The sequence below is a fragment of the Anas platyrhynchos genome, chromosome 21, assembly GCF_047663525.1.
Source record: "Anas platyrhynchos isolate ZD024472 breed Pekin duck chromosome 21, IASCAAS_PekinDuck_T2T, whole genome shotgun sequence".
NCBI lineage: Eukaryota > Metazoa > Chordata > Aves > Anseriformes > Anatidae > Anas > Anas platyrhynchos.
In genome coordinates, this window is record NC_092607.1 from 13655668 (window position 1) to 13680738 (window position 25071).

At 40.7% G+C, this 25071-nt stretch overlaps 3 protein-coding genes and 1 long non-coding RNA gene across 9 annotated transcripts; 2 read left to right on the forward strand and 2 right to left on the reverse strand.

Annotated features, from left to right (window-relative positions):
• Nucleotides 1-1241: 1241 nt before the first annotated feature.
• On the reverse strand, nucleotides 1242-6711 carry CTSZ (cathepsin Z). The gene is made up of 6 exons (XM_027473045.3): nucleotides 6514-6711; nucleotides 5939-6102; nucleotides 3974-4153; nucleotides 3229-3379; nucleotides 2830-2992; nucleotides 1242-2351 (listed from the first exon to the last, which is right to left on the reverse strand). Exons 1-6 carry the CDS (start codon nucleotides 6648-6650, stop codon nucleotides 2238-2240), a joined length of 909 nt encoding a protein of 302 aa, XP_027328846.1. The 5' UTR covers nucleotides 6651-6711; the 3' UTR covers nucleotides 1242-2237.
• Nucleotides 6037-14485, forward strand: TUBB1 (tubulin beta 1 class VI). Of its 2 annotated transcripts, none has more exons than XM_038166236.2 (4): nucleotides 6037-6169; nucleotides 11968-12076; nucleotides 12272-12382; nucleotides 12505-14485. In XM_038166236.2, exons 3-4 carry the CDS (start codon nucleotides 12322-12324, stop codon nucleotides 13572-13574), a joined length of 1131 nt encoding a protein of 376 aa, XP_038022164.1. In that variant the 5' UTR covers nucleotides 6037-6169; nucleotides 11968-12076; nucleotides 12272-12321; the 3' UTR covers nucleotides 13575-14485. The 2 variants fall into 2 exon arrangements, with proteins under 2 accessions (XP_038022164.1, XP_005010451.1); XM_005010394.6 differs by lacking the exon at nucleotides 6037-6169 and adding an exon at nucleotides 8201-10165.
• Nucleotides 14486-15171: 686 nt separating this feature from the next.
• Nucleotides 15172-16632, reverse strand: ATP5F1E (ATP synthase F1 subunit epsilon). Of its 3 annotated transcripts, none has more exons than XM_013105176.5 (3): nucleotides 16475-16632; nucleotides 16234-16358; nucleotides 15172-15315 (listed from the first exon to the last, which is right to left on the reverse strand). In XM_013105176.5, exons 1-2 carry the CDS (start codon nucleotides 16504-16506, stop codon nucleotides 16235-16237), a joined length of 156 nt encoding a protein of 51 aa, XP_012960630.1. In that variant the 5' UTR covers nucleotides 16507-16632; the 3' UTR covers nucleotides 15172-15315; nucleotide 16234. The 3 variants fall into 3 exon arrangements, with proteins under 3 accessions (XP_012960630.1, XP_012960631.1, XP_027328728.1); XM_013105177.5 differs by having other exon boundaries at nucleotides 16208-16358; XM_027472927.3 differs by having other exon boundaries at nucleotides 16191-16358.
• A 3116-nt stretch (nucleotides 16633-19748) lies between these two features.
• LOC139999250 (uncharacterized) lies at nucleotides 19749-25032 on the forward strand. 3 transcript variants are annotated; one of them, XR_011804591.1, is made up of 3 exons: nucleotides 19749-19882; nucleotides 20290-22241; nucleotides 23792-25032. It is a non-coding gene; the product is annotated as an uncharacterized lncRNA (long non-coding RNA). The 3 variants fall into 3 exon arrangements; XR_011804593.1 differs by lacking the exon at nucleotides 23792-25032 and having other exon boundaries at nucleotides 20290-21014; nucleotides 22068-22752; XR_011804592.1 differs by lacking the exon at nucleotides 23792-25032 and having other exon boundaries at nucleotides 20290-20405; nucleotides 20517-22752.
• Nucleotides 25033-25071: the final 39 nt, after the last annotated feature.

A 25071-nucleotide genomic window follows, 5' to 3' on the forward strand; every position in this document is an offset into this window, starting at 1 on the left:
ATCTGCCTGGATTTCTCTTTGTACATAGAAATACTATTTAAAAGGGATATAGCCAAGACTATCTGTGCTTTTCCAAGTACTTTCTAAAAGACAAAAGGTGACATTTTAAGTCACCTTGCTGTAAACTTAAGATCTAAAATGTTTTTGCTCTTTTCTGCTGTCACTGATTTATGAAGGGGAATTCTAGGCTACCATGACAATTTAAGACAGAAATCGATTGTATAGATTCTCCGTTCCTTTCTACAAGGACTGCATCTTTCCTTTCTTCAGCCAGTCTTTCACGTGACTTTTTTTTTTTTCCAAATGGACCTTCAAAGCTCCCTTTCTTTGCACACCTTTTAAATGTCTTGCTACTTAAACTTGCATGAGACCCTATCTTCATTCTACTGGAAGTAGTATTAGCACATGAGTTTGGTTTGTTGTAGACCCTGGATTCCGTTCTTAGTAGAATTAAGAACTGCAAAAACAACTTACCCTACAGCTCTTCCTTTTTTTTGTGTGTAGCCCCGCCTCATATACCATCTCAGTGATAATCAAGAGCAGTTGGTTCCTATCTCCATCACAAAGTTAACAGCTGTTCAGACAAAGCAGACTTCTGCTTTTCTCCTTGTTCAAGTTTTATATCATTTCCTTTATACATTTGAGTTCCTCTGTACTCATGGCTTATCATGATATTAAATTAGGTAAAACTTCCATGCTGCTGCTGTCAATGCTATTCTACTCCCCAATCCTTCTGCTGAGTAGGACTTAACTTACAGTAGGCATTGCAGCTTGGCAGAATTAATCTTATTGTCACTGGGGAGTCATTTCACTATGATAAAAGAAAGCCAAGGAAGTAGCTTTAACTAACCAATGCACAGCATGAGACTCCTGATTGCCTTTTGCCTAGAGTTAAGTCTATTCCAGTCTTTGGAACTGAAGAGGTGAATGGTAGGTGATCAACAGCTAATGATTAGCGAGTGATTGTATAGAGGAACCCAGAATTAGGGCCAAATCAACCATATCTAAAACATGTTCTCTTAGATATCTGATAATCAGAATAGCACAACAACCTTGACACTATCAGCTCTGTTGTTTCATTCTGCTAAGCATAACAGTCTCTAATTATAAGGCAGATAAAACCAAGGTAAGTTGGAGAAACTACCTAATAAAAGGCAGCAGTCTTTCCTGAACCTGTCTCTATCATCTCCCCCCCCACACACACTTCACTATACCATTAAAAAGCTTTAACATAGAGAGGGTAGAATTAATATAATTTCATTTAATTTGTTTTTAAAACATTATAGTTTGCTACATATCACATTGTTGAACAACTCTGTCACAACAATAAGTCCACTAAAAGCAGTACCATCCTGGGTAAGGGCTTGGGTAACTAGTTTGCCACATTAGAATGCTTGTTATGTACAATAATAAAACATGACTGGAGACATGTATTAATAAGCTCTTATGCTGTAAACACAATCATAAAAGAGAACATTGTCAGTTTATTAAATGTAATGAGCAGTGCCACTTAATATGGCACTGATTGCCACTTAGTAATTGACTCATTTTTAAGAAATAGAATTTGCTACCTTTCCTCAGTGAGCATGAGGAGAGCTCTGTCTTGTGGCAGGCTAGATTTTGCCTCACTAGGAGAAAAATAGTACAGCCAGTCATATATTAAAGCAAAAAAAAAAAAAAAAACAACCAGGAAAAAGTACTTATCTACTTAGTCTTTTTAACATCTTTTGATCAACATTCCTATTATAATTTTGGTTGGATAAAAGCAACAGCATCACACGAGACTTGCAGCAATATTTTTTCACCAGGAAGCCAAGGACACAACGGAGAGATTTAGTTTTTAAATTTTTGAATGTAAAATATCTGGTCTTAGCTTTGTTTTTATAGCTGCATAATTGTATAATATTTGCTCACTACTGTTAGTTTAGTGTAAGTACAGTGTGCATAGTTTTTAGTTATATCTGCATAAGTTGTATTTTAAAAATATATATTTATACACAAATTTACATATAGTTTCTGTAAGACACTGATTTAAATACTGTGCATCAAAGCAGACAACACTTTTTCATTGGTAAATTACTTTAATTTTTAAATTTTAAGTAGTTATCTGAAGGCAACTTGCATTTTATTTTTAATACTGTGTGTTGTGTTACCTGGACTAATTTTGTAAACTGCCTGAAAGTTGAACTGTGAAAGTTTTAGACTATTCTTTAAACAGAAAAATGTACAGTACAGAATCAAGGAAGTAAAACATCTCCATACGCACAGTCCTCTTCAATAGCAAGATTGTACTGTGCTCCTTTTCCACCTTTATATGCACTTGTCACAATTCTCAGCCATCCTCTTTCACCCTGTAGAGAATTAATTTGCATTAGTATAAGTAGAGACATTGTGATTTAGAAAACATAAGCTAACTATGCTATTGAATCTTTTTTGTTTTCCAAATAGGAATGGTTTAAAAGTGAAGCTAGGAATTCACTCAAGAAGTATAACGCTATATTTATAGAACAGCCTTTTTTGAAGGGGCAATCTGCTTCTGTTCTATGTATATGATTTGTTTTTTGCCTACAACTCACAGATTTATGGTGGCCCATAACAGGAGGTACATATCCATGAAAAGGCAGCATTTAGGATTGAGTTGACATTACCTAAGAAACTTTAACCAAGTATCCATCTTCAGCTTAGTTAAATTTTTTTTAATTGAAAGTCTAATTCAAAGAAAGCCTTACTTTCTACCTGCAAGCTGCCATTGCAGCATCCTCTTAGCAAGTGGGTAAAACTCCACTTTTCCTCTAAAGCAGTGCTGCAAACATATTTTTGTTTCCTTACCCAGGGTTCACCCCATGAATTGCGAACAATCCAGTATTCTGTTCCATTTTCTACACCCCAGCCGGCCACAGATACAATATGATTCACGGTAGGTGAAGGGTTGTACTCTGTATAGAGTCCTCCAGTATAAGCATCCAGCTTTTCAGTAGCCATTATACCACAGCTGTAATAAAACAGAGCAAGCATTTTTATGCACAGGAATCAGGGTGGGAGCCTGGCTAAAAATCTGTTTTCTTGCATTTTGACTTCTGAGCTCAGTCTTCTACAAACAAGCTGAAGTCTGCATATTAGTGCAGGGCTCCTACTATGTGCTCAATTGGAGAAGTACACTTCAGTCACTAAACTGAATTCCAAGCATTTCAATCCAATTACTAGTTAATTACTTTTTTTTTTTTTTACCTAATTGGTCCATTCTTATAGATTTCTGCCATCATTTTTTCCCTTCCACTGACAGAACCATAGTCAGCAACTTTCCAGAGAGTGTAGTTCTTTATCACATGGCATTCTCCAAAAGTGACACAAGTTCCACACTGGTTGAACTTCTTGCATTCTATGGAGAGAAAGATTATCACCACAAGATAATGCTTTTCTTCCTGTGAATTAATAACACGCTGATTTTTTTTTATTTTAACTTAATTTGAGGTAGATACTAAAAAGAATGATTACTTATCTCCAGTGAACTAATTGTCTTTCTGGAAATTACACTTAAAGTATCTATAATCGCTAGTTGTTATTCTTTACTTCATTGGCACAACTGCTTAGAGAATGTTACTCAGTTGTGCTTCTCTATAAATACAGACACTATTACAGTAATACTGGAAACAAAAGTTTCATTTCTGCTTTGTTTAGGTTGACTCTTGCAAGTATTTAACTACACTAGAGATTGTATATCACTGACTTAAAAGATCGAGTTTAAACACTTTAGCTGGTGAAATCATGTCCAGACAAGTTTGTGTGTTATGCTGTCTAGACAGAGACCTGTAAGGAAACTGTCAGTCAAACAGCTGGTACTACACTGAAAAGCAGGAATCAGTAAACTGAAAAAAAAACAACACAGAAAATGATAATTTCTCTATATTAAAATCTGACAAATCTGGGCTGAAGCCCTACAGCAAAAAAAAAAAAAAAAAAAAAGGCATTGTACTTTGATTCTTAGCTTGGTAGTTGTTACAGGTCTCATCTGGAATGCCGTGGTCGTGGGCATACATCCAAACACCCGTGTGGTCTCCACCTTCACAGGACCCCGCATTAGCGCAATCAATCACATTCTGTACAGAGAGGTAGGCAGAAGGCCATGCACCTTTTCTCTTTATGTTGATTCGATCTGCAAGTATAAGCAATCAGTAAATATTAGTGGAATGTGTGTGCTGTTACATTACTGGTATTGAAACACCTTCGCCTTCATTGAACCTGTAACTATTTGCAGACAACCGTATTTGTGGTTGGAAAAGCCCCAGCTATAGGTCATGCTATGTGTCTCAATACTTAGCTTAAATAGGCAGGCTGAGTTTCTGTGGGTTTTCATTGCAAGGTTTTTCCATTAAAAGCTCATCAAAAAGATGCAGATGAGTAAGATCCATTTCAACCCTCTAAGTACTTTAGAGCTCTTAATTCAGTGTCTGAAAACTAGATCTATTTCCTGGCCTTTAAACACACACCATGAAACCAGCGCGCTCTCTCTCTACAGAAGAGAAGAGTTACATATAAACTCATGCAGACAATCGTAAGCTCAGGCAGCCCAGGTCTCTGGGAGACAGCTGTCACAAGCTTAAAGCAAGGAAGAGCTTTTAGAAGTACAGCCACACTGAGTAAACATCTCACCATTATTCTGCTATCTCAGACAGACATCACCATCCTGCTGCCTTACTTTGCCTGAAACAGCTAGCTTATTTGGCTTCCTAATCAATATTTATAAACTGCTTCTCACAAGGTATTAACTGGCTTAAGTCATGCAGCTGTAGTACTTTTAATCCTATTAGTACTAGTGACATTCAACTCTACTTTGACAAAGAACTGGAGGAGTGCTCCGTATGAATTAGCAAGGCGTTATCCCAGCCTAGTCTTTCAGCAAGAGCAGAAGGAATGAATGCTTTAGGCACTCAACACACATACATGCACAGCTACATACACAATAAAGTTTTACCAAAAGTTAGATAAAATTTAGCAGCTTCTTAGCTATATATCTTAGTAATGCACACACATTTATGTTGTTGTATTGCTTAAGAACAGAGACTTTACAGTTGCTTCTGTCTCCTCCCACACCTGCACTGTCTCCCTATTTCTGTAGTATTTCCTCCATTTCTCCTTCACAGCTGATCCTCTTAAAACATCCTATGCAAACAACTTCTCCTGTATGTTACTAAGCCAAAGCAGTTACATACAAGTCATAATATATTCTCTCTAGAGAGAGCGTTTCACCAATTAACATAAACCTCTACTTCCGTTTTCCCAAGAAAAGGGCAGACATACCCATCTGCTGAAACCAGCTGTGTCTGTATGCTGCGGTAGACATTCATTTAAATAACAGGGCTCTTTAAGGTAATACTGTGTAGGCCCTTCCCACCAAAGGCAATTCCTTTCACTTCCTCATAGCTAGGCACTGCTGGAGCAGCCCGCAGCCCCTTGCTGCTTTGGAGGGTGCAGCAGCCCCAGGTACAGAGAGAGGGAAGGGGACACGCTTACTGCTTCTACCATCACCACCCCTCCAAGGTGAGGGACAGTACACCCAGTTCCTTCTCCAGGCCCTAAACAGTTCAGCAGGAGCTATAAATGTAATCCCTCTGCAAACAGCTTTTTAACCATCCCAGTGTTCCCCTTCCCCCCCCCACATAGCTTTGAGCAGGCAGGGACAGCCTTTCTCTGGCTGCTTTCTCTACTGAAACCAAAACTGCCTTCAGCTACCAGCTTGGCTTTTATTCTTTTCCTAGGGTATTCACAGATGTCTAAGCCTGGTTTTGCTACATTAGTCACTGCAGCAACTCGGCACTTTTTTTCTTCACATCAGCTATTTTGTAACCTTAAGATAAACTTCCTTTGCTTAGCAAGAACCACTGAAGTCACTGAGGGCAACACCTTGGCTGGCAGAGCCAGCATACAGCCCATCACATACCTGCTAAGGCGCTGGTGCTCCCGTGGGCCCAGCAGGACCCGCAGTACTGCGGGATGTGCTGGTTCCGAGTGGTGCTGGCGTAGTTGATGCCGTTGACATTTCTCCAGTCCCAGCTTTCTGGGAGCGCAGAGACATCCAGGTATTCGTGAGGCCGGGGGTAGGTTCTGCACAGAGACAGAAAGGAATTTCCCTCGTTACCGAACCGTATGTTTTCCGGCGAATGAAGGGAAGGTAAAAAATAATTAAAAAAAAAAAAAGGGGGGGGGGGGGAAGGGTTTATAAGGGAAAAAAAAAAAAAAAAAAACAAAAAAAAACAAGGACTCCCAGCCTTTCGCAATCTGACGCCGGTCATGTGCCTGCAGACAACGTGACCGGGCTCTCCCAGCCGTGAGGTGCCCGGAGGGCTGTGAGAGGGTCGGGGCAGCCCCGGAGCCCCTACAGAGCCCTCCAGAGCCTCCCCTTGCCCCTCTCTGTCCCTGAGGCTGATCCCCGGGCTCCCCCTCAGCACCGCCGAGCCCCGGGGCTGGCACCCATGGGGCGGGCGGGCAGCCCCCGGCCGGCTCGGAGCAGCTCACCTCAGCCCCACGGCCCTGCGCGGGGCCGGCCGGTAGCAGCTCTGCCCCTCCCTGAAGTAGAGGCCGGCCCGGCAGAGGCCAAAACAGCCCACGAGCAGCAGCAGGAGGGAAGCGAGGAGCCGGGCCGGGCCCTCCATGCTGGGCGGCAGAGCCTTCCTCAGGAACCCAGCCCCGGCGCTGATTTAAGGGCGGCGGGAGGGGCCTTGCCGTGGGCGGGCCCGGCCGGCTGCCCCCGGGGAGCCGCTGAGGGGAGCCCCTGGCGCTGGGCTCGGTGGTGGAGAGGCGTGGAAGGCTGGCGAAGGGCGTTTAATTAATTTCCGAGGGGTGTAATTAATTTCTGAGGGGAGAAGGAGCGAGTGTAATGAGGGAGATCAACTGGCCGGGCCCGCTCTGCTCCCTGCCTCTGGATCAGGGCAGCCTCAGCCCACTCGGCTGGTGCGCTGTGCTGGAGGGTCTCCATCTCACACGCTTAAAACCGAGTCATTTTGGTTTAAAACAAGCACATACACACACAGAAAAAGCTGTTAAAATAGCGCGATGAGTCAATAAGTACAGTGGCTATCAATGCGCGGTTTGTGACAGGAGAACCTGTGCCTGCGACGTGCAGACCCTGTGTGAATGGGATCCAGGTTTCTTTGCCTTCAGCCTGATACACCAGTGTCACGTATGGCTGTAACCAGCAACTGTGTGATTACATGCAGCAGGCAGGTTTGTTTTTTTTTTTAGTTTTATAGTCTCAATTTTTGAATTTTTAAACCCTCTTATACTAGAGTTTAAAGAGGAATACAGGCCCTTGCACAGGCATATTTGTTGCTAATGTGTACTGTGTTGGTACAAGGAAGCAAACAAAACAAAACAGAAACAAAAACCCCAGCCCAGCAACCAAAAAACATGGCTTGTTTGTGGTCTTACACCCGTCACCATGGCTTTAATATCTCAGGCCCACTCCGAGGGCAGTGGAAGCAGTGGGCAGGCTGATAACAGACGCTGCAGGGCAGGCGGGTGGGAGTCTGCCCAGTGCCAGGCTGCCCCTAATCGCCTCTGTGCCGAAAGGTGCCCGAAGCCAACCCTTCTGCCACATCCTCCTCTTTCTCTTGAGACACACACTGCTAATCTACAGCGGCACATGTGCACTGGCCGTGCCTGGGAAGTGTTCTTGTGCAGTTAGCAGGCTTGGGGTTTCCTTCACCGGCTGGTTTTCTTTGTCTTGAGATGAAGGATGACAGACCTGCAAACAAACAAAATCTACACAGAAACATGCTTTCCATATGCCAAGTTTGGTATAAAGAAAGACTTGGGGGTTCACAGCAATGTGTTTAGGTGAAGGCAGGGAAAAAGAGGAACAAACCACCTTCACGAAGCAGTCAGGGACTTTGTTTCGTGCCATAATTTTAAGGACTGTATTAGGAGATGCTTCAGAGAAGGCACATGATTCCAGGGAGCTATTTTTAGCAAGAGAAAAAAACAATGTTTAGTGATTGCATATTTTTTCACTTCCTTTTTTTTTTTTTTTAATTTCCCCTTTTCTTGTGAAATGCTCTCAATATTGTTATTGCTGAAATTATTTTGCCAAATATTTTGGACAACAAATTATCAAATCTTCAGCTTCTTCATAAATTGTGGCTATTGCAAATTAATACATTGGATATTTTAAGTGGCTTTTTTTTTTTTTCCCCCCACTATCATTAGCTTTCCGACACGTTGTGTCACTGCAGCTCCCATTCAGAATGCAGCAGTTGAGTACACAATTTGGAATTGTACAGGACAGCATGAGACTGCACCAGGGTGGTTCAGACTGGGTGTTAGGAAAAGGTTCTGCCCTGTGAGGGTGCTCAGGCACTGGAACAGGGTCCCCAGGGTCACAGCACCGAGCCTGTTGGTATTCAAGAAGTGTTTGGACAAAGTTCTTAGACACATGGTTAGGTTTTTGGATGGCCCTGTGTGGAGCCAGGAGTTGGAGTCAATGATCCATATAGGTCCTTTCCAACTCGGGATACTCAGTGATTCTAGGAAAACAAACAAAAAATGTGTGTGAATAAAAAGTACGTGCTTTCCAAAGCAAATCTCCAAATAATCTTTTCAGAATTTTGCGTTAGAAAATATTTACAATGCAGCAATTTTGAACATAACTGTGGTGTTGTCTTGCAATGGAAACTAAATTGTTTATTTTCTGGAAAATGATAAAACTATTGTGTTCTAAAGAAACAAAATTAATATGCCTGAATTGTAAATCTTGCTATTAATGCTCCCTGTTGAGGACAGTTAACAGCTTTACAGAGGGTGACAATGTTTGCCAGCCACTTTTTGCAAAGTGGCTGTGGTAGTAAACTTTGTCTTAGGAACAGTTCCTTCATTGGCTGGTGGAAAAAGTGGAAGTCATCTGTTGTGGGGAAGTCTGGAATAAGCTGATTTTTGTTTCGTAACAATATGGAAGCTCATAGATTCCTTATCTCTAGTAACCCATAACAGGGTAAAAGTAGTAGCTACTTTTAATGAGTCAAGTCCTTCCAGTGTCTTCTTTTTTATGCAAAATAACTAAAGGTGCTTTCCTAATTCTAATTTCTCCCCCTATCCTTAAAAAGAAAACCTGCAAAGTACTGGCAGTCATCTGACATAATAAAACTCCTACAAGCTTCCAGAAGGCCGTCCATTCTGGGTTTCTGTTGCGCAGTGATATTGGCCCTGTTTATCAGCAAGCCACACGACTGTGCCATGTTTTGCTCAGGCTTGCATTATTTCCTTTAATGCAGTGACACATTTCACACAGTGGACATTATAGTTAACTGCACTGGAAGTGGGATTTCACCTCTAGTGTTTTCCTGGAAAATTCTGAGATACTTCATCTCAGATACAAGAAAATGAAAAATATGACATTATTTTACAGTACAGAAATATTGTACTGTATGACATCATATACTTACATCTTACAAAGTATTTTTTGTTACTGATCCTGTCCCCCTCCTTCATGAAAATGATGCTTATTAGTGAACTGCAAGTTTGCCTGGCAGTGCGCTCAATATTGTCATTCTAGGAGGTTAATGCTCAGAAGTTGTTACTGTTTTGATTATGGATGTTGTCCTGTTTGACTCTTATGATGTGTAAAATTTAAATTATGTGACAGTACAGATGGTTATAATTGCTCACTTTTGGCTCTACTATTTCTATGTACAGATAAATACATAAAATAACGAACATATATATGTATGCTCTGCACAAAATAATGAAACACAAATACAACATGCAGAGTTTTGAATCACACTGCTGCACAAAGAACTATAATTAATTCTAAGTGTGCATGTACATGTGAGGCACAATTTGCTCTTTCAAGCCACTCTCAGCAATGTACCTGTGCTCTTACACCTTAGCCATGGGCAGTGAATATGTACTTTGCCTTTTTGTGACAAATTTGATGTGCCACTTGCGGAGAGCTGGCTACTCCCTTTGCTGGGTGAGTGACAATCTCACCAGTATAAAAAGGCCCCTTGGGGCGGACTGTGCTGGGTGTAGCTGATAGAGCAGCAGAAAGAGGGCTTGCTCTAGGGACTGCAGCTAGAAATCCTGTGCTGTAGCTACCAACTGGTCTAAGCTACACAAAATGCGTGAAATCGTGCATCTTCAGATTGGCCAGTGTGGAAACCAAATTGGAGCAAAGGTAAGGTCTCCTTTCAGTTTTGGTCCTTAGGAGTAAGTGCTGTCATCAGTACCAGGTCAAACATCATTACCAGATGGGGACTTAGAGGGAGGGACAATTACTTTGTTGTCTCGATGATAGGATGCATGGCATGCCAGCTATGCTTATGATTGTTTTGATGTGAAAGTTGTAAGCTGGGCATGCTCCTCATGCAAAGGCTGATCTTAAGACTGTCAAAGACTGTTTCTCATTCCACAAAAACTGTAAAACTAATAATAACATGAGAATGGTCTTATATCTGCAATAACTACAGCACAGCAATTCTAAGTGCTCCAGAGCATTCCTGCTGGGACTCATGTTCCTGGGACATTAATCCAGTCTGCAAAATACCAGGACAAGTGAAGGAGCCAGCAATGTCATGACTGCAAGTTTGTTATGCCAGTGCTTTAGTTCTGACATACAGCACTAACTCTGCCACATAATAATCATTAATATGGGATTGTGTTAGTCAACTGAAATACCTGTGCTGTCAGTGAAAAATCAGGCTTTTCTAAGTTAAGTTAAGGATTCCTGCCTAACTGGCCTCCTGCAAGAGACAGCCATGATATCATTTGGACTACATTTGTGTAGTTTAAACAGTGGTATGCTATTACTTAGAGACGTCAGTCATTGCTGACTTTGTGTATCAGGATAAAAAAATAAAAATATATTCTTTTTGCTGTACAATACCCATAACACCCTTTTTATTTACTTAGTAGGAAGGTGCCAAAAAAAAAAAAAAAAAAAAAAAAGTAAAAAAAAGAAAGTAAGAAAGTGTTTGGGTCAATTTGGGGCTGGGGGTGTCTTTGAAGACACATGCTAGCTGAAGGAGTGTTCCATTCTGTTCTTCCTCCATTTCTTGCTACCGCAAACATCACTTTGGTTTCTTCTATTGGCACATGAAGCTGTGGATGGCCAGGAAATGTAATGTTAGACCCAGATAGTTTGGATGCAGCCAGTGTGAACACTGAAAGGTTTATAATTTTGCTGTTGTATCTGTCCTGGAAACCACTTAAGTCTAATAGGACCGGTCTAAAAGCACACATCCAGATAAATATACCATGCACGTGTTGGCAGTGTTGTAGAGTTGAAATGGTTGCTAACCCGAAAGACCTTTAAAATTAAAATAGCTTGCTCATTATATTGGCTGGGTGTGTCTGCATTAACAGTGCTGTGGCAGCTGCCTTGATAAGAGTCCTGGTACAAGACAGCCATATGAATGTCAAGATAGGACATTCAGGCCCAGTATCTGCTTGCAGAAAGCATTGCTCCCGTGCAGACTTGACTGTGCTGGTGTTGCCATGCCACAGCCCCACTTGTGCATGACATGCCTCAAAGCACACAGCTCCCCCAGCCCAACACAGGCTTTTGTTATATTCATACCAAACAGTACCCGTGTAATTTAAAGTAATATTAATTCTGCGCTATTTAAACAAGTATCAATTTGCTTTTTCTAGAGAGGCAATATTTCCTTTTCTAGTGCACAGGCAATATTTAACCAGCATAACTGGTCTCCTAAACTCTCCCCTTGAACTTATTGGGAGGGAGAGGAGAAGAAGCCCCCCACTCTGATGGGCTCCATTGCATTTCATTCAGCTGGTTGTACTGAAATTACTCTCCCACCCTCTGCAGTCTAGCCCATACATGGCAAATCATCCCTCACTTCAGCTGCAGTTCCTGCTTTGTGTGGAGTCACAGGCACAAGGCGTGAGAGCTGCTGCTGGACACATTGTGCTAGGAAAAAAAAATCATGATGACTGTATTGAATCTCTTTCCTTTTTCAGTTCTGGGAGGTGATAAGTGATGAACATGGAATTGATATCGCTGGAAACTATCGTGGGGATGCATCACTGCAGCTTGAACGAATTAACGTGTACTTCAACGAGGCTTACTGTAAGTGCACAGTGCTGTTAGGATGTCAGCAATTTACAGGGACAAAATGAAGGTTAAAATAAGTAACAGAATTTAAAAAACAAAAACATAAAAAAACCATCACCACCCCAAACCTGTAGGTGGGTTGGATTTTTTAGAGTAGGTTATAAGCCTGTCTGTTTTCTAACAGTAACTGGTCATTTTCTTTTGTTCCAGCCCATAAATACGTACCCCGTTCTATCTTGGTGGACCTGGAACCTGGTACAATGGACAGCGTACGCTCCAGCAAAATAGGCCCACTATTTCGACCTGACAATTTTATTCATGGTATGTACAGCAAAGTAACTGGGGCCAACTGTCTCAGACCAGCCTTTTAACCCCAGTCTTGTAGCATTTAAAATTTGCTCTTGTTCATTTTGTGGTTGTTCTGTCTGTAATTCTGTTTACAGGTAATTCAGGCGCTGGAAACAACTGGGCTAAGGGCCATTACACAGAAGGAGCTGAACTGATTGAAAATGTCATGGATGTGGTCAGGAATGAGTGTGAGAGCTGTGACTGCCTGCAGGGATTCCAGCTCATCCATTCACTTGGTGGTGGTACAGGCTCGGGCATGGGCACACTCCTCATCAACAAAATCAGAGAAGAATATCCGGACAGGATTATGAACACCTTCAGTGTTGTGCCGTCCCCCAAAGTATCCGACACAGTCGTAGAGCCGTATAATGCCATCCTCTCCATCCACCAGCTAATAGAGAATACAGATGAAACCTTTTGCATTGACAACGAAGCGCTGTACGATATCTGTTTCAGAACCTTAAAGCTCACCAATCCCACCTACGGTGACCTCAATCACTTAGTGTCCCTGACAATGAGTGGAGTCACAACCTCGCTCCGTTTTCCTGGCCAGCTGAACGCAGACCTGCGGAAGCTGGCTGTTAACATGGTGCCCTTTCCTCGCCTGCATTTCTTTATGCCAGGCTTTGCTCCGCTGACGGCTCGAGGTAGCCAACAGTACAGAGCCCTCTCGGTGCCAGAGCTTACTCAACAAATGTTTGATGCGCGCAACATGATGGCAGCCTGTGACCCCCGTCGTGGGCGTTACTTGACTGTGGCTTGCATCTTCAGAGGCCGCATGTCTACCAGAGAAGTGGACGAACAGCTGTTGGCTGTCCAGACCAAGAACAGCTCCTACTTTGTGGAGTGGATCCCTAACAATGTCAAAGTGGCTGTGTGTGACATACCGCCGCGGGGACTGAAGATGGCAGCTACCTTCATTGGCAATAACACGGCCATCCAAGAGCTCTTCATCAGAGTTTCTGAACAGTTCTCAGCTATGTTCAGAAGAAAAGCATTTCTCCACTGGTACACTGGTGAAGGCATGGATGAGATGGAGTTTTCTGAAGCAGAGGGAAACACCAACGACCTTGTTTCCGAGTACCAGCAGTACCAAGATGCCACTGCAGATGTTGAGGAATATGAAGAGGTAGAAGTGGAAGCTAGTCCAGAAAAGGAAACATAAGAACAATGACACAAAAACATTCTCCAAACAAGCCAGTTGTCATTCACTAAAGAAAAAGCAGTAGCCATCAACTGTATACCACATTTTTTCCTCTGTATTTGGCCGAAGTATATCCAGCATTACAATATGAGGCAAGAGCAGCTATGCTTTACTTTCCAAATCAACTGTTGACACTGAATCTCCCCCCAAAAGATCTGCTATGAAGGCAAGTGCCCTCATAACAGCCTTTCTTGTAAATGGATTCACTTTTTAGTATTATTGCTTGACACAATGTAATATAGTCTGTGTATGTACGTGCACGTGTATCAGGATCATAAGCAACAGCAAAACATGCTGTCAACTCATCACATTTATTTATTTTCAGGTAACCACAGTCCATGTCTTGTTCATGAACTTGCTACTGTTTTAGGAACTTGTACACATCTGTAAGACCTATAAAGGCAGTATGTTTTATTATGCACTCTGCAGACAGATCTTAATTAGAGCCACTCACGTTCAAGTTGCAGGGTGAAGGGAGAAAAACAGAGGACAAGACTAAATATGGACATTTTTTTTTCTTTTTTTTTTTTTTTTAATAGTTTTATAACATTGCTGGTCTATATTATTATATTATTGCAGAGCTTGTACTTGTTGTGTGATTTGTTTCCCTTTTCAAACTATAGCTTGAGTTATACTAGCATACAAAATTGTGAACACTGTATTTTGGTGTACTATTCTCCCACACCCCTCAATTATTGTAAATTTTCTTCCTATCACTGAGTACAGCAAAACAGATGGAATGGTTTGCAGCTAGAGTTCAACAGCAATCATTAAGTAGGAATACCTTGACAAAAAGTCCTCATGCCCTTCATAGCCACTGTATGTATAATATCCTTTAAAATAAAGACATATACCAATACTACAAAATAATACTTGAAAGATTTGATAAGCAATTTATTTTTATAAAGATTAAAATATATTTACAAGTTTTTACACAAAAAAACACTTTTTTATATTCTTGGAAGGGAAAGTTTATTATACTCTGCAGAAAGCAATTCCTCGCGTTTTACTTTGGGTCAGCATCTTGGATTCATGTTCACCTATGCCCATTCTGTAAGTATATTGTCTTCCTTCCTATGCAGTGGGACATTATGCACGCAAATCCCCAGAGAAGCATTCCACTTGCAGTTTTGTCTTCAACTTAGACCTCATGATTTTCACTGAATTAGTTTGTTCTGAGCACACTGGGAAGATGAACACCCCAGTGGGAGAACTTTAGAAACAACAGCATGCCACTTCCAGCAATGGGAGAGAACTGGCAGGTGTATTTTTGATTACAGGTTTGAAATTACGCGCTTATGTTCTCTGCTGACATACATTCTAAGCGATTAATTCCACAAAATATTCATTAATCATGAAATGGAATAAGCAGAAAAGCTTTAAATGGCTACATCTCTGTCATTGATATACCTGAGATACCAGTGTGAAAACCAAGAGATTTGATTTAAACACCTGTTGCTGCTGAATGGTAGTTTGATGAAAACCCTCTTTTAACTCAATATGTCTCTGCAAAAGGGAGTACTTTGTTTCAAGAGGAACAACAGTTGCCACACATTCATTTGTTTAACCACAAGTGATATTTATTAGTGTGCTGATTTACACACAGGCAAGTTTTACAGTTAACATGATGACATTGTATTGCAGTCTTCAGCTTGCCTACAGCTTGCAGTTTGCTGTTACAGTATTCGCCACAGATCAGTTCCTAGGAGAGATTTAAAATAAAAGTTACTTGATTCAAGAATAAGAAAACACGTACAAGGTAGATTTCACACAAGGTAATAATAGTTAATCTCAGAACTAGAAGCTGTCCTACATTCATGGTATCACCACCTACTTTCTCAGGATGTCAAATACACTAACTCCTGATTACGCTTCAAACAATTTCTTATGCAAAACAAAAGTCTCCACGTGGTTTTTGCCAAACATATTTACTGCAGGTCTTGGTTCAGAGGTTTATTTTAAAGACAGTCTTGTTTTCATTTACCAAGTATCCTGATCAAGCATTATACAGACATTTCAACCATTTCCACAACGTTATTGTCTCTACAAATGTGGTTACGATAATGTTAAGGTACACAGATCACCTTTACTGGGTCAGGTTGTTATCTTATGCACATAACAGTCCCTAGTGACAACGCAATCATTCCTAATGACGTTATCTACTGCTGCTTGAGGCAGAGTCCAGAAGAGATTTCATCTGCTCGTAATGTGTGCAACATCACAAATGCAGGTACAAGCAGCACCCACCTCTCACAGCCACCAGCTGACCCTTACATAGATTAGGGTTTACCCAAGGTTATTATCTACTCAGCATAAGGAGCAGAAGAAGTGGTCACCTGTGAGACTGTCTCTGGCTTGGCAAAGCAAGGGCGTTCAGAGCTCTCAGCTCTCACAAGGACACAGCTGCTTTACCGCAGCGTGTAACAGCTTTGGACCTAAATCATTCAAACCAGAGCCTGACGGAGCTGCCTCAGCTCGCTGCGCTGGGGGACGGGGAACTCCCCCCTACCCCCCCGGAGATGAGGACGCGAGCACCACAGGCACCACGGGGACCCTCAGCCGCCGCCCGCTCCGCACCCGAGGGCCGGGCTGACCTCCCGCTGCCGTGTCCGGCGCCCACCTCACTCCTTCTTGGGCTTCACGGTCTTCACGGTGGCCATGGCCGCCCTCTCCGCCTCGGCCTTGTACTGCGGCTTCATGGCCGCCCGCACGGCCTGGGCGCAGATCTGCGAGTAGCGGATGTAGCTGGCGAGAGGGAGAGAGGCGAGGTGAGAGCCCAGCGGGCACGGGGGGGCCCCGAAGGGTTCCCGGGAGGGTTCCCCGAAGGGTCCCCGAGGTCCCCCCCCGCGCCGCGCCGCTACCTGAGGCCGGCCTGCCGCCAGTACGCCACCATGGCTGCCCCCGCCGCTCCGCCACCAGCAAGGTCAGCGCCCGCCGGAAGGGGAAAGACCGCCCTGCCAGCCTGCGGCCAATCAGCGGGCGAGAATTATCTGCTGCCCAATCAGCCTCCGAGTTGCCTCAGGGAAGGTGACCAATGGGAAATGAGCGGTCGATCTAGCCGCCGTCGCTCGCCGCTGGCGGCGGCCAATGAGAGGGCTGCATGCGGCACGCGCCTCCCGCCCTTTCTCCTCGAGGGGTCTCGCGGGGGCTCAGGCGGGGTGTGAGGGGCGGGGGGAGGGGAGGGCATTGCCCTCGTCAGTGCCTCAGATCGAGTGCAGGGATCGGAATGGTTTATAAACACGCACAGACAATGATTGTTATAGTTATCTATAAATTCTCGAGTTAGGGCGTTAAGCCATGTGTGGCCAAGCTCTGCCAGGTTCACTTTTATCCCCTAGAACACCGGATCCCCATGGCATGGGGTTCTTGTGTAAGGCATTGCATACACCTGACATTTAAATAGATTTAAACCTTTAAATAGATTCATAAGAAACAGCGTAGCTTCTAGTTCACTACCATCCATTTGTCACTACTTGCTGGAAAACAAAAACAGACAAATTCCATATATAATAAGAAAAAAGTTGTAAGAAGACTCAAGCTGCATAAGGAATCAACATGGTTCTAATCAAATACTGATTTAAATAATTACTTCTTAAGGTTTTAAGGAAAATTTTGAATTATTATTATTATTTTTAAATCCTTGCAGTTAAGCACACATACCTCTTCTCTGTTCTCTCCATCCCGAACCAAACCACATCACAAAGTATTTCGGAATCCTCTGGAAAACACAGAGGTCCTGAGAAGACCTTGGTTGTTTGTTCCTCTTCGCACAGAGGCCTCGTGTCTTCCTGACAGCTTTGGTATCTGCTGAAGTGCAGATACCTGGAAATCACTGCGAGATTTCACAACGCTACATGGTGATGATTTTTAAAGCACAGAGTAATTTTCAGCTTTATTGGAGAGCTTACTTAGTCCAGAGCCATTGTAATTAACAAGCTATACACCCTAATAGTGACAGTATAGAGCCACCAGAACAAAGAGAACAATTAGCCACCAGATTAGCCACAGTGTCTCCAGGATATTATAAGCCAGTAAGAGAAGATTGCCCTATGTAATTAGTAGGCACAGCAACCAGGAGGAAATAGTAGGAAGGCAGAAAAAATTTCCTCTCCTTACTTTGCCTATTTGATCTCTCTACTGAGATCACTGAAGATGACTCTACAGTGCCAGTTGTGATGACATTTTGAAGGTGGGCATTTTATTACACCAGTTCCTTCCATCTGGACCAACAGACAAACAATTTGTGACTTTTATAATTGCTAAACAACTTTGCCTCCACTGAATTTGGACTTGATTTCTATAACCCATGTATTGCAGTCTTTACTAATTAATTTTAAAGAAAGAACTAGTATAAATGAGGCAGAAAATATTTCATATTGCATACATTTATTTCCATATTTATTTTTTGTTTAAGACATTTATGTCCTAATTCTGAGACATGGGTGACATTGGAGCAAAGCTTTCCAACTTGTAAAAATTAAATCCATTAAAAAGTATTTGTTACGGCAGGCAGCACTTTTAACACACAAAGGGTGCGAGTGATACATTGGAAAAACAAAGAAACCATATTTGTTTTCAAAAAAGCTAGCTACAGGAGGAAGATACAAGGAAGCACCAAAGATTTTTTAAAGCCCATCTCTGTTATCTGTGCAACATACTTGATGCACCACAAGTAACTACATTACTTTTATGTATATATAAAGAGATCTTATATTCAAATGCTGTTTTAGTGTTAATATCTGATGATTTCTTAGGTAAAATAGTTATAAATAAGTTTAATTATATTAATCATAAATAAGATAATCATGGGCTACCCAGGCCACAAATATGGACACCTTTGTTCCAGCTACACGTTCTTCTACTGCCCCTCCACCTTCGCAGGTTTCTCTCCTCACCCCTCTCTTATCTGCTCCTCTTTTTAATCCGTTTTCTTTTTCTACTACATCTTCCCTCTCCATACCAACATGTGATGCCTCTGCAATTCTGTGCACTGCACTCAGATTTAAATCCGTAATAGAGATACACACAACCTGGGTGCACCTATTCCCACATTTAGCTGTATTTGCTATTTGTTGATCTTGAAAGATAAAAAGTTATTAAAAGAATTAAAAGTTAAATTTCTGGGAGAGGTGCCATCCCGAGACAGAGTGAAAATTACATTAGTGATAGAAATCTTGCTCTACAAAAATTCCAGAGTATATATTAATATTTATACATCTGTAAACAAGGCACCATTACAGAATTATACAAACTGTTTTCACGCTTGCTCAAACAGGATTGTTTTCAGTTCTGTTTAAATGCTAGAATGTATCTGTAAAGCCTGAATCTTCCTTCATATTAGAACTTTCAGAGGCATAGGAAAGGGAACTTAAAGAGAATATACAAAAGGAGGAAAGTTTGGAAAAGTACAGAGTGTGCAAAGAGAAAAAAAGGATATGATAAGGGGGTTGATTAGATGCAGAGATCAAGAGAAGCTGAGGTGGTGCGATTAGCAACATCCAGAAATGTGAGAGTGGATAGGTCTGTAGGAACTAAAGATGTGAGATTAGAAATGTCCAGAGGAATTGAGGAAGTGAGGGAAGAAGCGTCCCGAATGGAGAGGTTGGAGACGTCCAGAAATGGTGTAGAGATGAGGTTAGAAACATCCTCAGCAGTCGATGAGGATAACTCAGAGGAACCCTTAAATGTGAAATAGTTAAAATCTGTGAAATCTAGTGATTCTGAAGAGGTTGAGGAAATGTGCTCTGAGACATGTGTGGAGGTTGGAGGGATTTCACAGGAAACATCCAAGGAAGCTGAGGAGGTGGGACTGGAGACGTCTAGGGAGGATGAAGAAGTGAGACTGGAGAGGTCTAGAGAGGGTGAAGAAGCAGGACTGGAGAAATCTGGGGAGGCTACTGAGGTGAGACTTGAGAGATCTAAGGAGATTGAAGAACTGTCACCAGAAACATCCAGAGACCCTGATGAGGTGAGACTCAATAGGTCCAGTGAAACTGAAGAGGTGAAACTGGAGCGCTCCCAGGAATCTGAAGAGGAGACACTGGAGAGCTCTAAGGAGATTGAAGAGGTACTGGAGAAGTCGGAAGAAGCTGAAGATGTGAGACTTGAAAGGTCCAGAGAAGATGAAGTGAGGCTGGAAAAGTCCACAGAGGATGAAGAGCTCAGACTGGACAGATCCAAGGAATCTGAAAAGGGAATTTTAAAGCGTTCCAAAGAGGCTGAAGTCTTTACACTGGAGGGGTCCAGGGAGGCCAAAAGAGTGAGACCAGGTGGGTCCAGGTAGATGGCAGAGATGGAACTGAAAAGCCAAATAAATTCACAATGTGAGCAGTTTTAAATCAAAAGTATTTTTAACTGAAGATCTCCAGTAACATGTCAAAACAACTTCAAAAGATATATTGAAACCCAAATACTAGCATGTTTGAGAATAACTAAGCATACTGCTTTGGTGCAGGGAACTTTAGTAACAAGAGCTTGCAGAATTATTCAGAATATCAGTCTTTCACAGAAGACCAGTACAGAAGTACAAATACAGAAGAATAACTGTGGTAGGAGACATTTTTTCTTGGCATGTCTCTCTCTGCCCAATTAGGTTTTACCATCTATATATTTAGGTCTGAAATGAAATAATGGTTATGTAATGTAATGGAAATTAAAATGTTTTTCTCTTTTCCAGATGTCATAGCATATTCAGACAGCACGCTGCTTACTGGTTATGCAGAGAAATTAAAAAAAAAAACTGCACAGATGCACACAGCAGCTTCAAGTCAAACCTGACCTCTGGCTATAAAGGTATGATGGATTACTTCTTTCTGATTCATAAAATTTAAGTCAAAAATGTAGATCTTCCTGAAGATGCTAACCAAATGGCAAACGCATCATTATTTTTCTCCACGTGTACAGGATTTATTTTTTGGAAGCCAGCAGTGAACTAAACCAATGCTGTGACTAAAAAATACATAGTTCAGCAACATCAGTTCTTCATGGTTTTTAGGTAAAGAGAACTCTTACTTTATTACTTCTTCTACCCCCCTTGTACCTCTGGACATAAAACCTGAGCTACAATAACAACAGTATTTTTCAGTTTGTGTTTAGTTTGAATTGATTAATAAAACTAAAGAGAAGTTCTGATAGAAGGCAGATGAATTAAAAAGGAAACAACAGTTTATATTTCAGTTTATAAAGGTACATTAATTACTGTATGCATAGATAGATACTGATCTACAGCTGCCTTCTCTCTTCTCAAGACTGTGCTGCAAAGCAGAGTAGGTGAATCCTGCCATTGTCTTTCTAGGCATAGGCACAGGATTACACAAAAAGTTCTTCAGAGATTAATCACAGAAGTATTTTATAGACCAAGAAAGTGAAAGATACACATGACAGGAGGCTGCATTTTCTCAGGTGAATATACCCAAGCTTTGCTCGTGTTATTATGCAACTGATGTCCAGATGCATGTATAATGGATTTAACATAATCACCATGGTGAAACTCCCACTGAGGTCACCTCTTAACTGAAGCAGGTGTCTGCTGAACAAACTGAAGCTAACAGAAACAGACAGCTGACAGAAATAATGTTTTACTATGCAAATATTAAAACTGGAGGGGTTTAGCACAACACAAAAATTACCAGATTAAAAAAAGCTATTTACATGTCAACGATGAGACCTGAAATAGTTCTTGAATACACTTTGAATTCACAATGTATCTGTAACTTTAGAGCTCAAGCACTATGCTTGTAACTCTAAGAGTACCATATGTGTAGATGAAAAGGCAAAGCAAACGACACTTTCTTAACATGCACGTTTGTGATGAGATTACAGGTTTGCTTGCTGTCCTGTATTCATAATAAAGCAATAAAAATAATTAACTCCTTAAAAAAAATCCCTCACTATTTAATAACTGTATGATTTTGTGAATGACTTTATCTTTGATCTTAAAAGTTTTTGAAGTGCATTGTACAGGGAAGAACAGAATTATACTTAAGGCAAATTGCAATACAATGAAAAGCCAGTATCAACATGATTTCCAGCTGACTATAAATTCCATTATTCCTTTGCTGTGCTCTTTCTGCCTTAATTTTAAGTGGCACAGTTATTGCATATTATGAAATAACACTATCGAGAAACATGGAATTATGGTTACTATTGCATAAAATATACTGATCAGCGATCGTTCTTCCTACCTTTGATAGCTGTGGATTTATCTCCTTTCTCTGCTTGTGTAAGCCATATTGGGCCGTGCTGTTAAAGCTCTGCTGTTCTCTCTGCTGATGACCCTAATCTGCTCTACAGCTACTGGAAATCAATCCATGCTGATGACAATACAGGTCATCTCCTTTTAAATCTCCTCTTTGTCTTAGCACAGCACTAAGCACAGAGCACTAGCAGAAAACATGCTCCAAAACCATCTTGAATCTTAAGATAAATTTGCACTTTTGTGCTGTTCCCTAACAGGACTACATTTCAAAGGTTAGTTGATGAAGCAGATGAAGACATTTAACTTTCGGACACCTAGATTCAATATAAAAATTATTTTGCAGTGTGAGTCAAGTTCTTAGGTGTCCATTCTACAAAATCTGGCATTAAATGTTCTCTGGATGAATCCCGGATCTGCAGAGCAGAATTCAGGTACATTCAAGTTTTAAGAATCTTGTGCATTACTACTTCAATATGCTTAATAACCTTTTATGTCAGCTATGTTGCTTTATTAATGTTGTTATAATAGCTTGATAATGAAAAATTCTGTCCACAGTTGAGCATAACATTGAATAACTTTTCTAAAAACATCTAGGTGAAATCAAGGACTGGTATCCATTTTCTGAAGTTTTTAATTCTCATAGGTGCTTATGTTTCTTTGACAGGTAAGGGATCCTTGGGATCCATTATTGCATCTCACTTTAACACTCCCCTTCCATTTCTCTTCCTGTTTTTTTTTTTTTTTTTTTTTTTTTTTCTCTCTCTCTCTCCCCCCTGGAAGCAGCGGGGAAATTGCGTAGCTTGCTGAATGTCCCTCAAAACTGAGGGGAATAAGAGAAAATAAAACTGTACAGAGCATCAGGCTAAGAAGGTTCAATGTTTCTAGTGCTTCTAGATCATTCAGAATACAACACAACTATAGATTATGAATAAATACGAAGTATGGAATCTGATATGTACTTTTTTTACTCCCAATTTTGCAATATATCTGCTAGGTTGTGCTACAGAATTTGAATGTAAATGCAATTAAATCCAGATAAAACAAAGCAGTTATCTCCCATGTAAATAATACTTACATTCCCCCTCAAAACAAACAAACAAAAACGAAAAAGCACACTAACAAGAACTCACCCAAGTTAATGCTACTTGCTACATTTGGGCCATATTATAGAACTTTTTTTTTTTTTTTTAAAAGGGTCCCCATGAAGTTGAACAGGTTCTAGGAATATGAAAGGTCACAGCAGGGGCAAAATTGTTTCATATAATTTGTTGGGAAAAGGATTGGGTAGATGGTTAGGAAAATTTTTACTACATCTGTCACTTTATTTCATCAAATTCTCTAAATTCTCTAGCTGATGATGAATACGGAACTGATACTATTTTTTGTTTTAGTTCAGTGTTTTAAAACTTTAATTAAAGAACTGTTAAACCTTCCTGGTGAAAAAGAATGTAAAAAAAACAACAACAACAACAAAAAAACACCTTGCATTGCAGTTCTTAGTGTATGTATGTCTGAAGAGAAATATAATAGATTTTTAGTATTTAATGTAAGGATGTAACTGCTTTACAAAAATATAGTTTTTAGTTATAGTAAGATACATTGTAATACTAGAAATAAAGCTAAATTTATCATTTGTGAGACATTAACGTTGGAACAGCTCTAATTTTACAAATCATTATCTGATGTCTTACAAACTACAATGTGAATTGATGAGCTGAAAAACGAAACGCTAATAAATCCAGAAAAGTTTGGCCCACCCCCAGCAAATTCACAGATAGCTGACGAATAACAAACTACTCCTACATTAAAGTTAATCTTGACAGTATCAAGTACTCTTTCTAGGAGATGCAATATGAAATTATTGCAGTACATATTACAATGCAGGCAATACAATTTCAGCCCACGTGATAGCTTACTCCTCTTTCATTGTCTCCCTTCATTGTGGGCTACATAAACATCATCTCTCTTCTCGTATTCATAGCTTTTGACTCAAAGGGTGTGAAGAATGCTATCTTCAGTGCAAAGGAAGAAATAGGACAGTACAACCAGAAAAAAAAAAAAAGGCAGGCAGACACAGGACTATTTCCTTTCATTAAAGGTAAGCAGTTAGTTCAGCTTAGTTATAACACATACGCTCACCTTTAGAGAATTCAATTTTATGGCAACAAGTAAAGTAAAGCTATCAAATTATCAGAGAAAAAAAAGAACAGGTCCTGTGCAAGTGATAGACCAGCCTTCACCCTGAGAAAATGATTCTATAATGACTCAGTGCTTTCAGACAAGTTCTCTTTATCAGCATTCGTCAGTTCACCTATTAACTTGCACCTCAACAGGATGCTGATCTTTCCTCTGAACCCTGCATCTGTCAATGCCAGCGGACTAGACAGTGGGTATTTAGGTTTACTGTATATGACACTTACTGGAAATACATTAGACTATACAGTTTAACTGCAAATACAGACCACAACAGACAAAATAGTGATGTTGTAGGAAATGGCGGTTAAAGCTTTTTTTTTTTTTTTTCTGTAAATGTAAACCAATTGTTTGTTAACTGCTGTATGACTGAACAGGTGCTGACACCCATTGTTAGCAAGAAGAAATATTCATCAGGTAAAAGTAGCCTTTTGTTTTCCTTTAAAGTACTTCGTATTACTTGCAAGTAATATGAAACAAAGGAATCCACTATACTGCTACTTTAGCTATCCCAAGCCTGTTTAAATCAAGAAATGAAGGACAAGGAAAGGGTAATTTACAGAAAAATTATTTACCAAATTAACATCAAAATCTCACCACTGGTACAGCTAATTCTCATATCAAACATGAACAAAAGTAGTTTTCAGTTCCTTCTTTCAACTTTTAGATACAAATTAGGTAAGCAGTTTTATTCAACAGAAGCTTTCTGTAGGCAAATAGCTACATTCATTCATTTACTGACAATAAGAACATTGTTTACATTAATAACCAGCAGATGATGCAAGTTTCAACAAAAGATGGCACTAAGCTCGCGAGGCCCTCAAACTTTCAGCTACTGCAATTCAAACTTTTGGTTTTAAGTTAACTGTAATAGCATTTGCAGTGAATACAATTGCTTTAGAAGAATGCTTGGTTGCTACAGATTTGTATTGTCCCTCCTCCAGGCAGAAATGCTTAGCAGTTGTGTTGGAGTAATTAAGTATCACACGAACACAAGAAAATCATCCAAAATATTTCAGACAATGAACAGCAAGGAAAGCTAGGGATTTATGACTCGGTTCAAAATCC

Coding starts and splice junctions, on each gene's coding strand:
- CTSZ (XM_027473045.3), bottom strand. CDS start 6,650: ATGGAGGGCCCGGCCCGGCTCCTCGCTTCCCTCCTGCTGCTGCTCGTG. Junction 6,103..6,513: donor CGCAGGGCCGTGGGGCTGAG/GTGAGCTGCTCC, acceptor GTCTCTGTGCAG/AACCTACCCCCGGCCTCACG. Junction 2,352..2,829: donor ATTCATGGGGTGAACCCTGG/GTAAGGAAACAA, acceptor AATTCTCTACAG/GGTGAAAGAGGATGGCTGAG.
- TUBB1 (XM_005010394.6), top strand. CDS start 10,109: ATGCGTGAAATCGTGCATCTTCAGATTGGCCAGTGTGGAAACCAAATT. Junction 12,077..12,271: donor GTACTTCAACGAGGCTTACT/GTAAGTGCACAG, acceptor CTTTTGTTCCAG/CCCATAAATACGTACCCCGT. Junction 12,383..12,504: donor ACCTGACAATTTTATTCATG/GTATGTACAGCA, acceptor TTCTGTTTACAG/GTAATTCAGGCGCTGGAAAC.
- ATP5F1E (XM_013105176.5), bottom strand. CDS start 16,506: ATGGTGGCGTACTGGCGGCAGGCCGGCCTCAG. Junction 16,359..16,474: donor TGGCGGCAGGCCGGCCTCAG/GTAGCGGCGCGG, acceptor CCCTCTCGCCAG/CTACATCCGCTACTCGCAGA.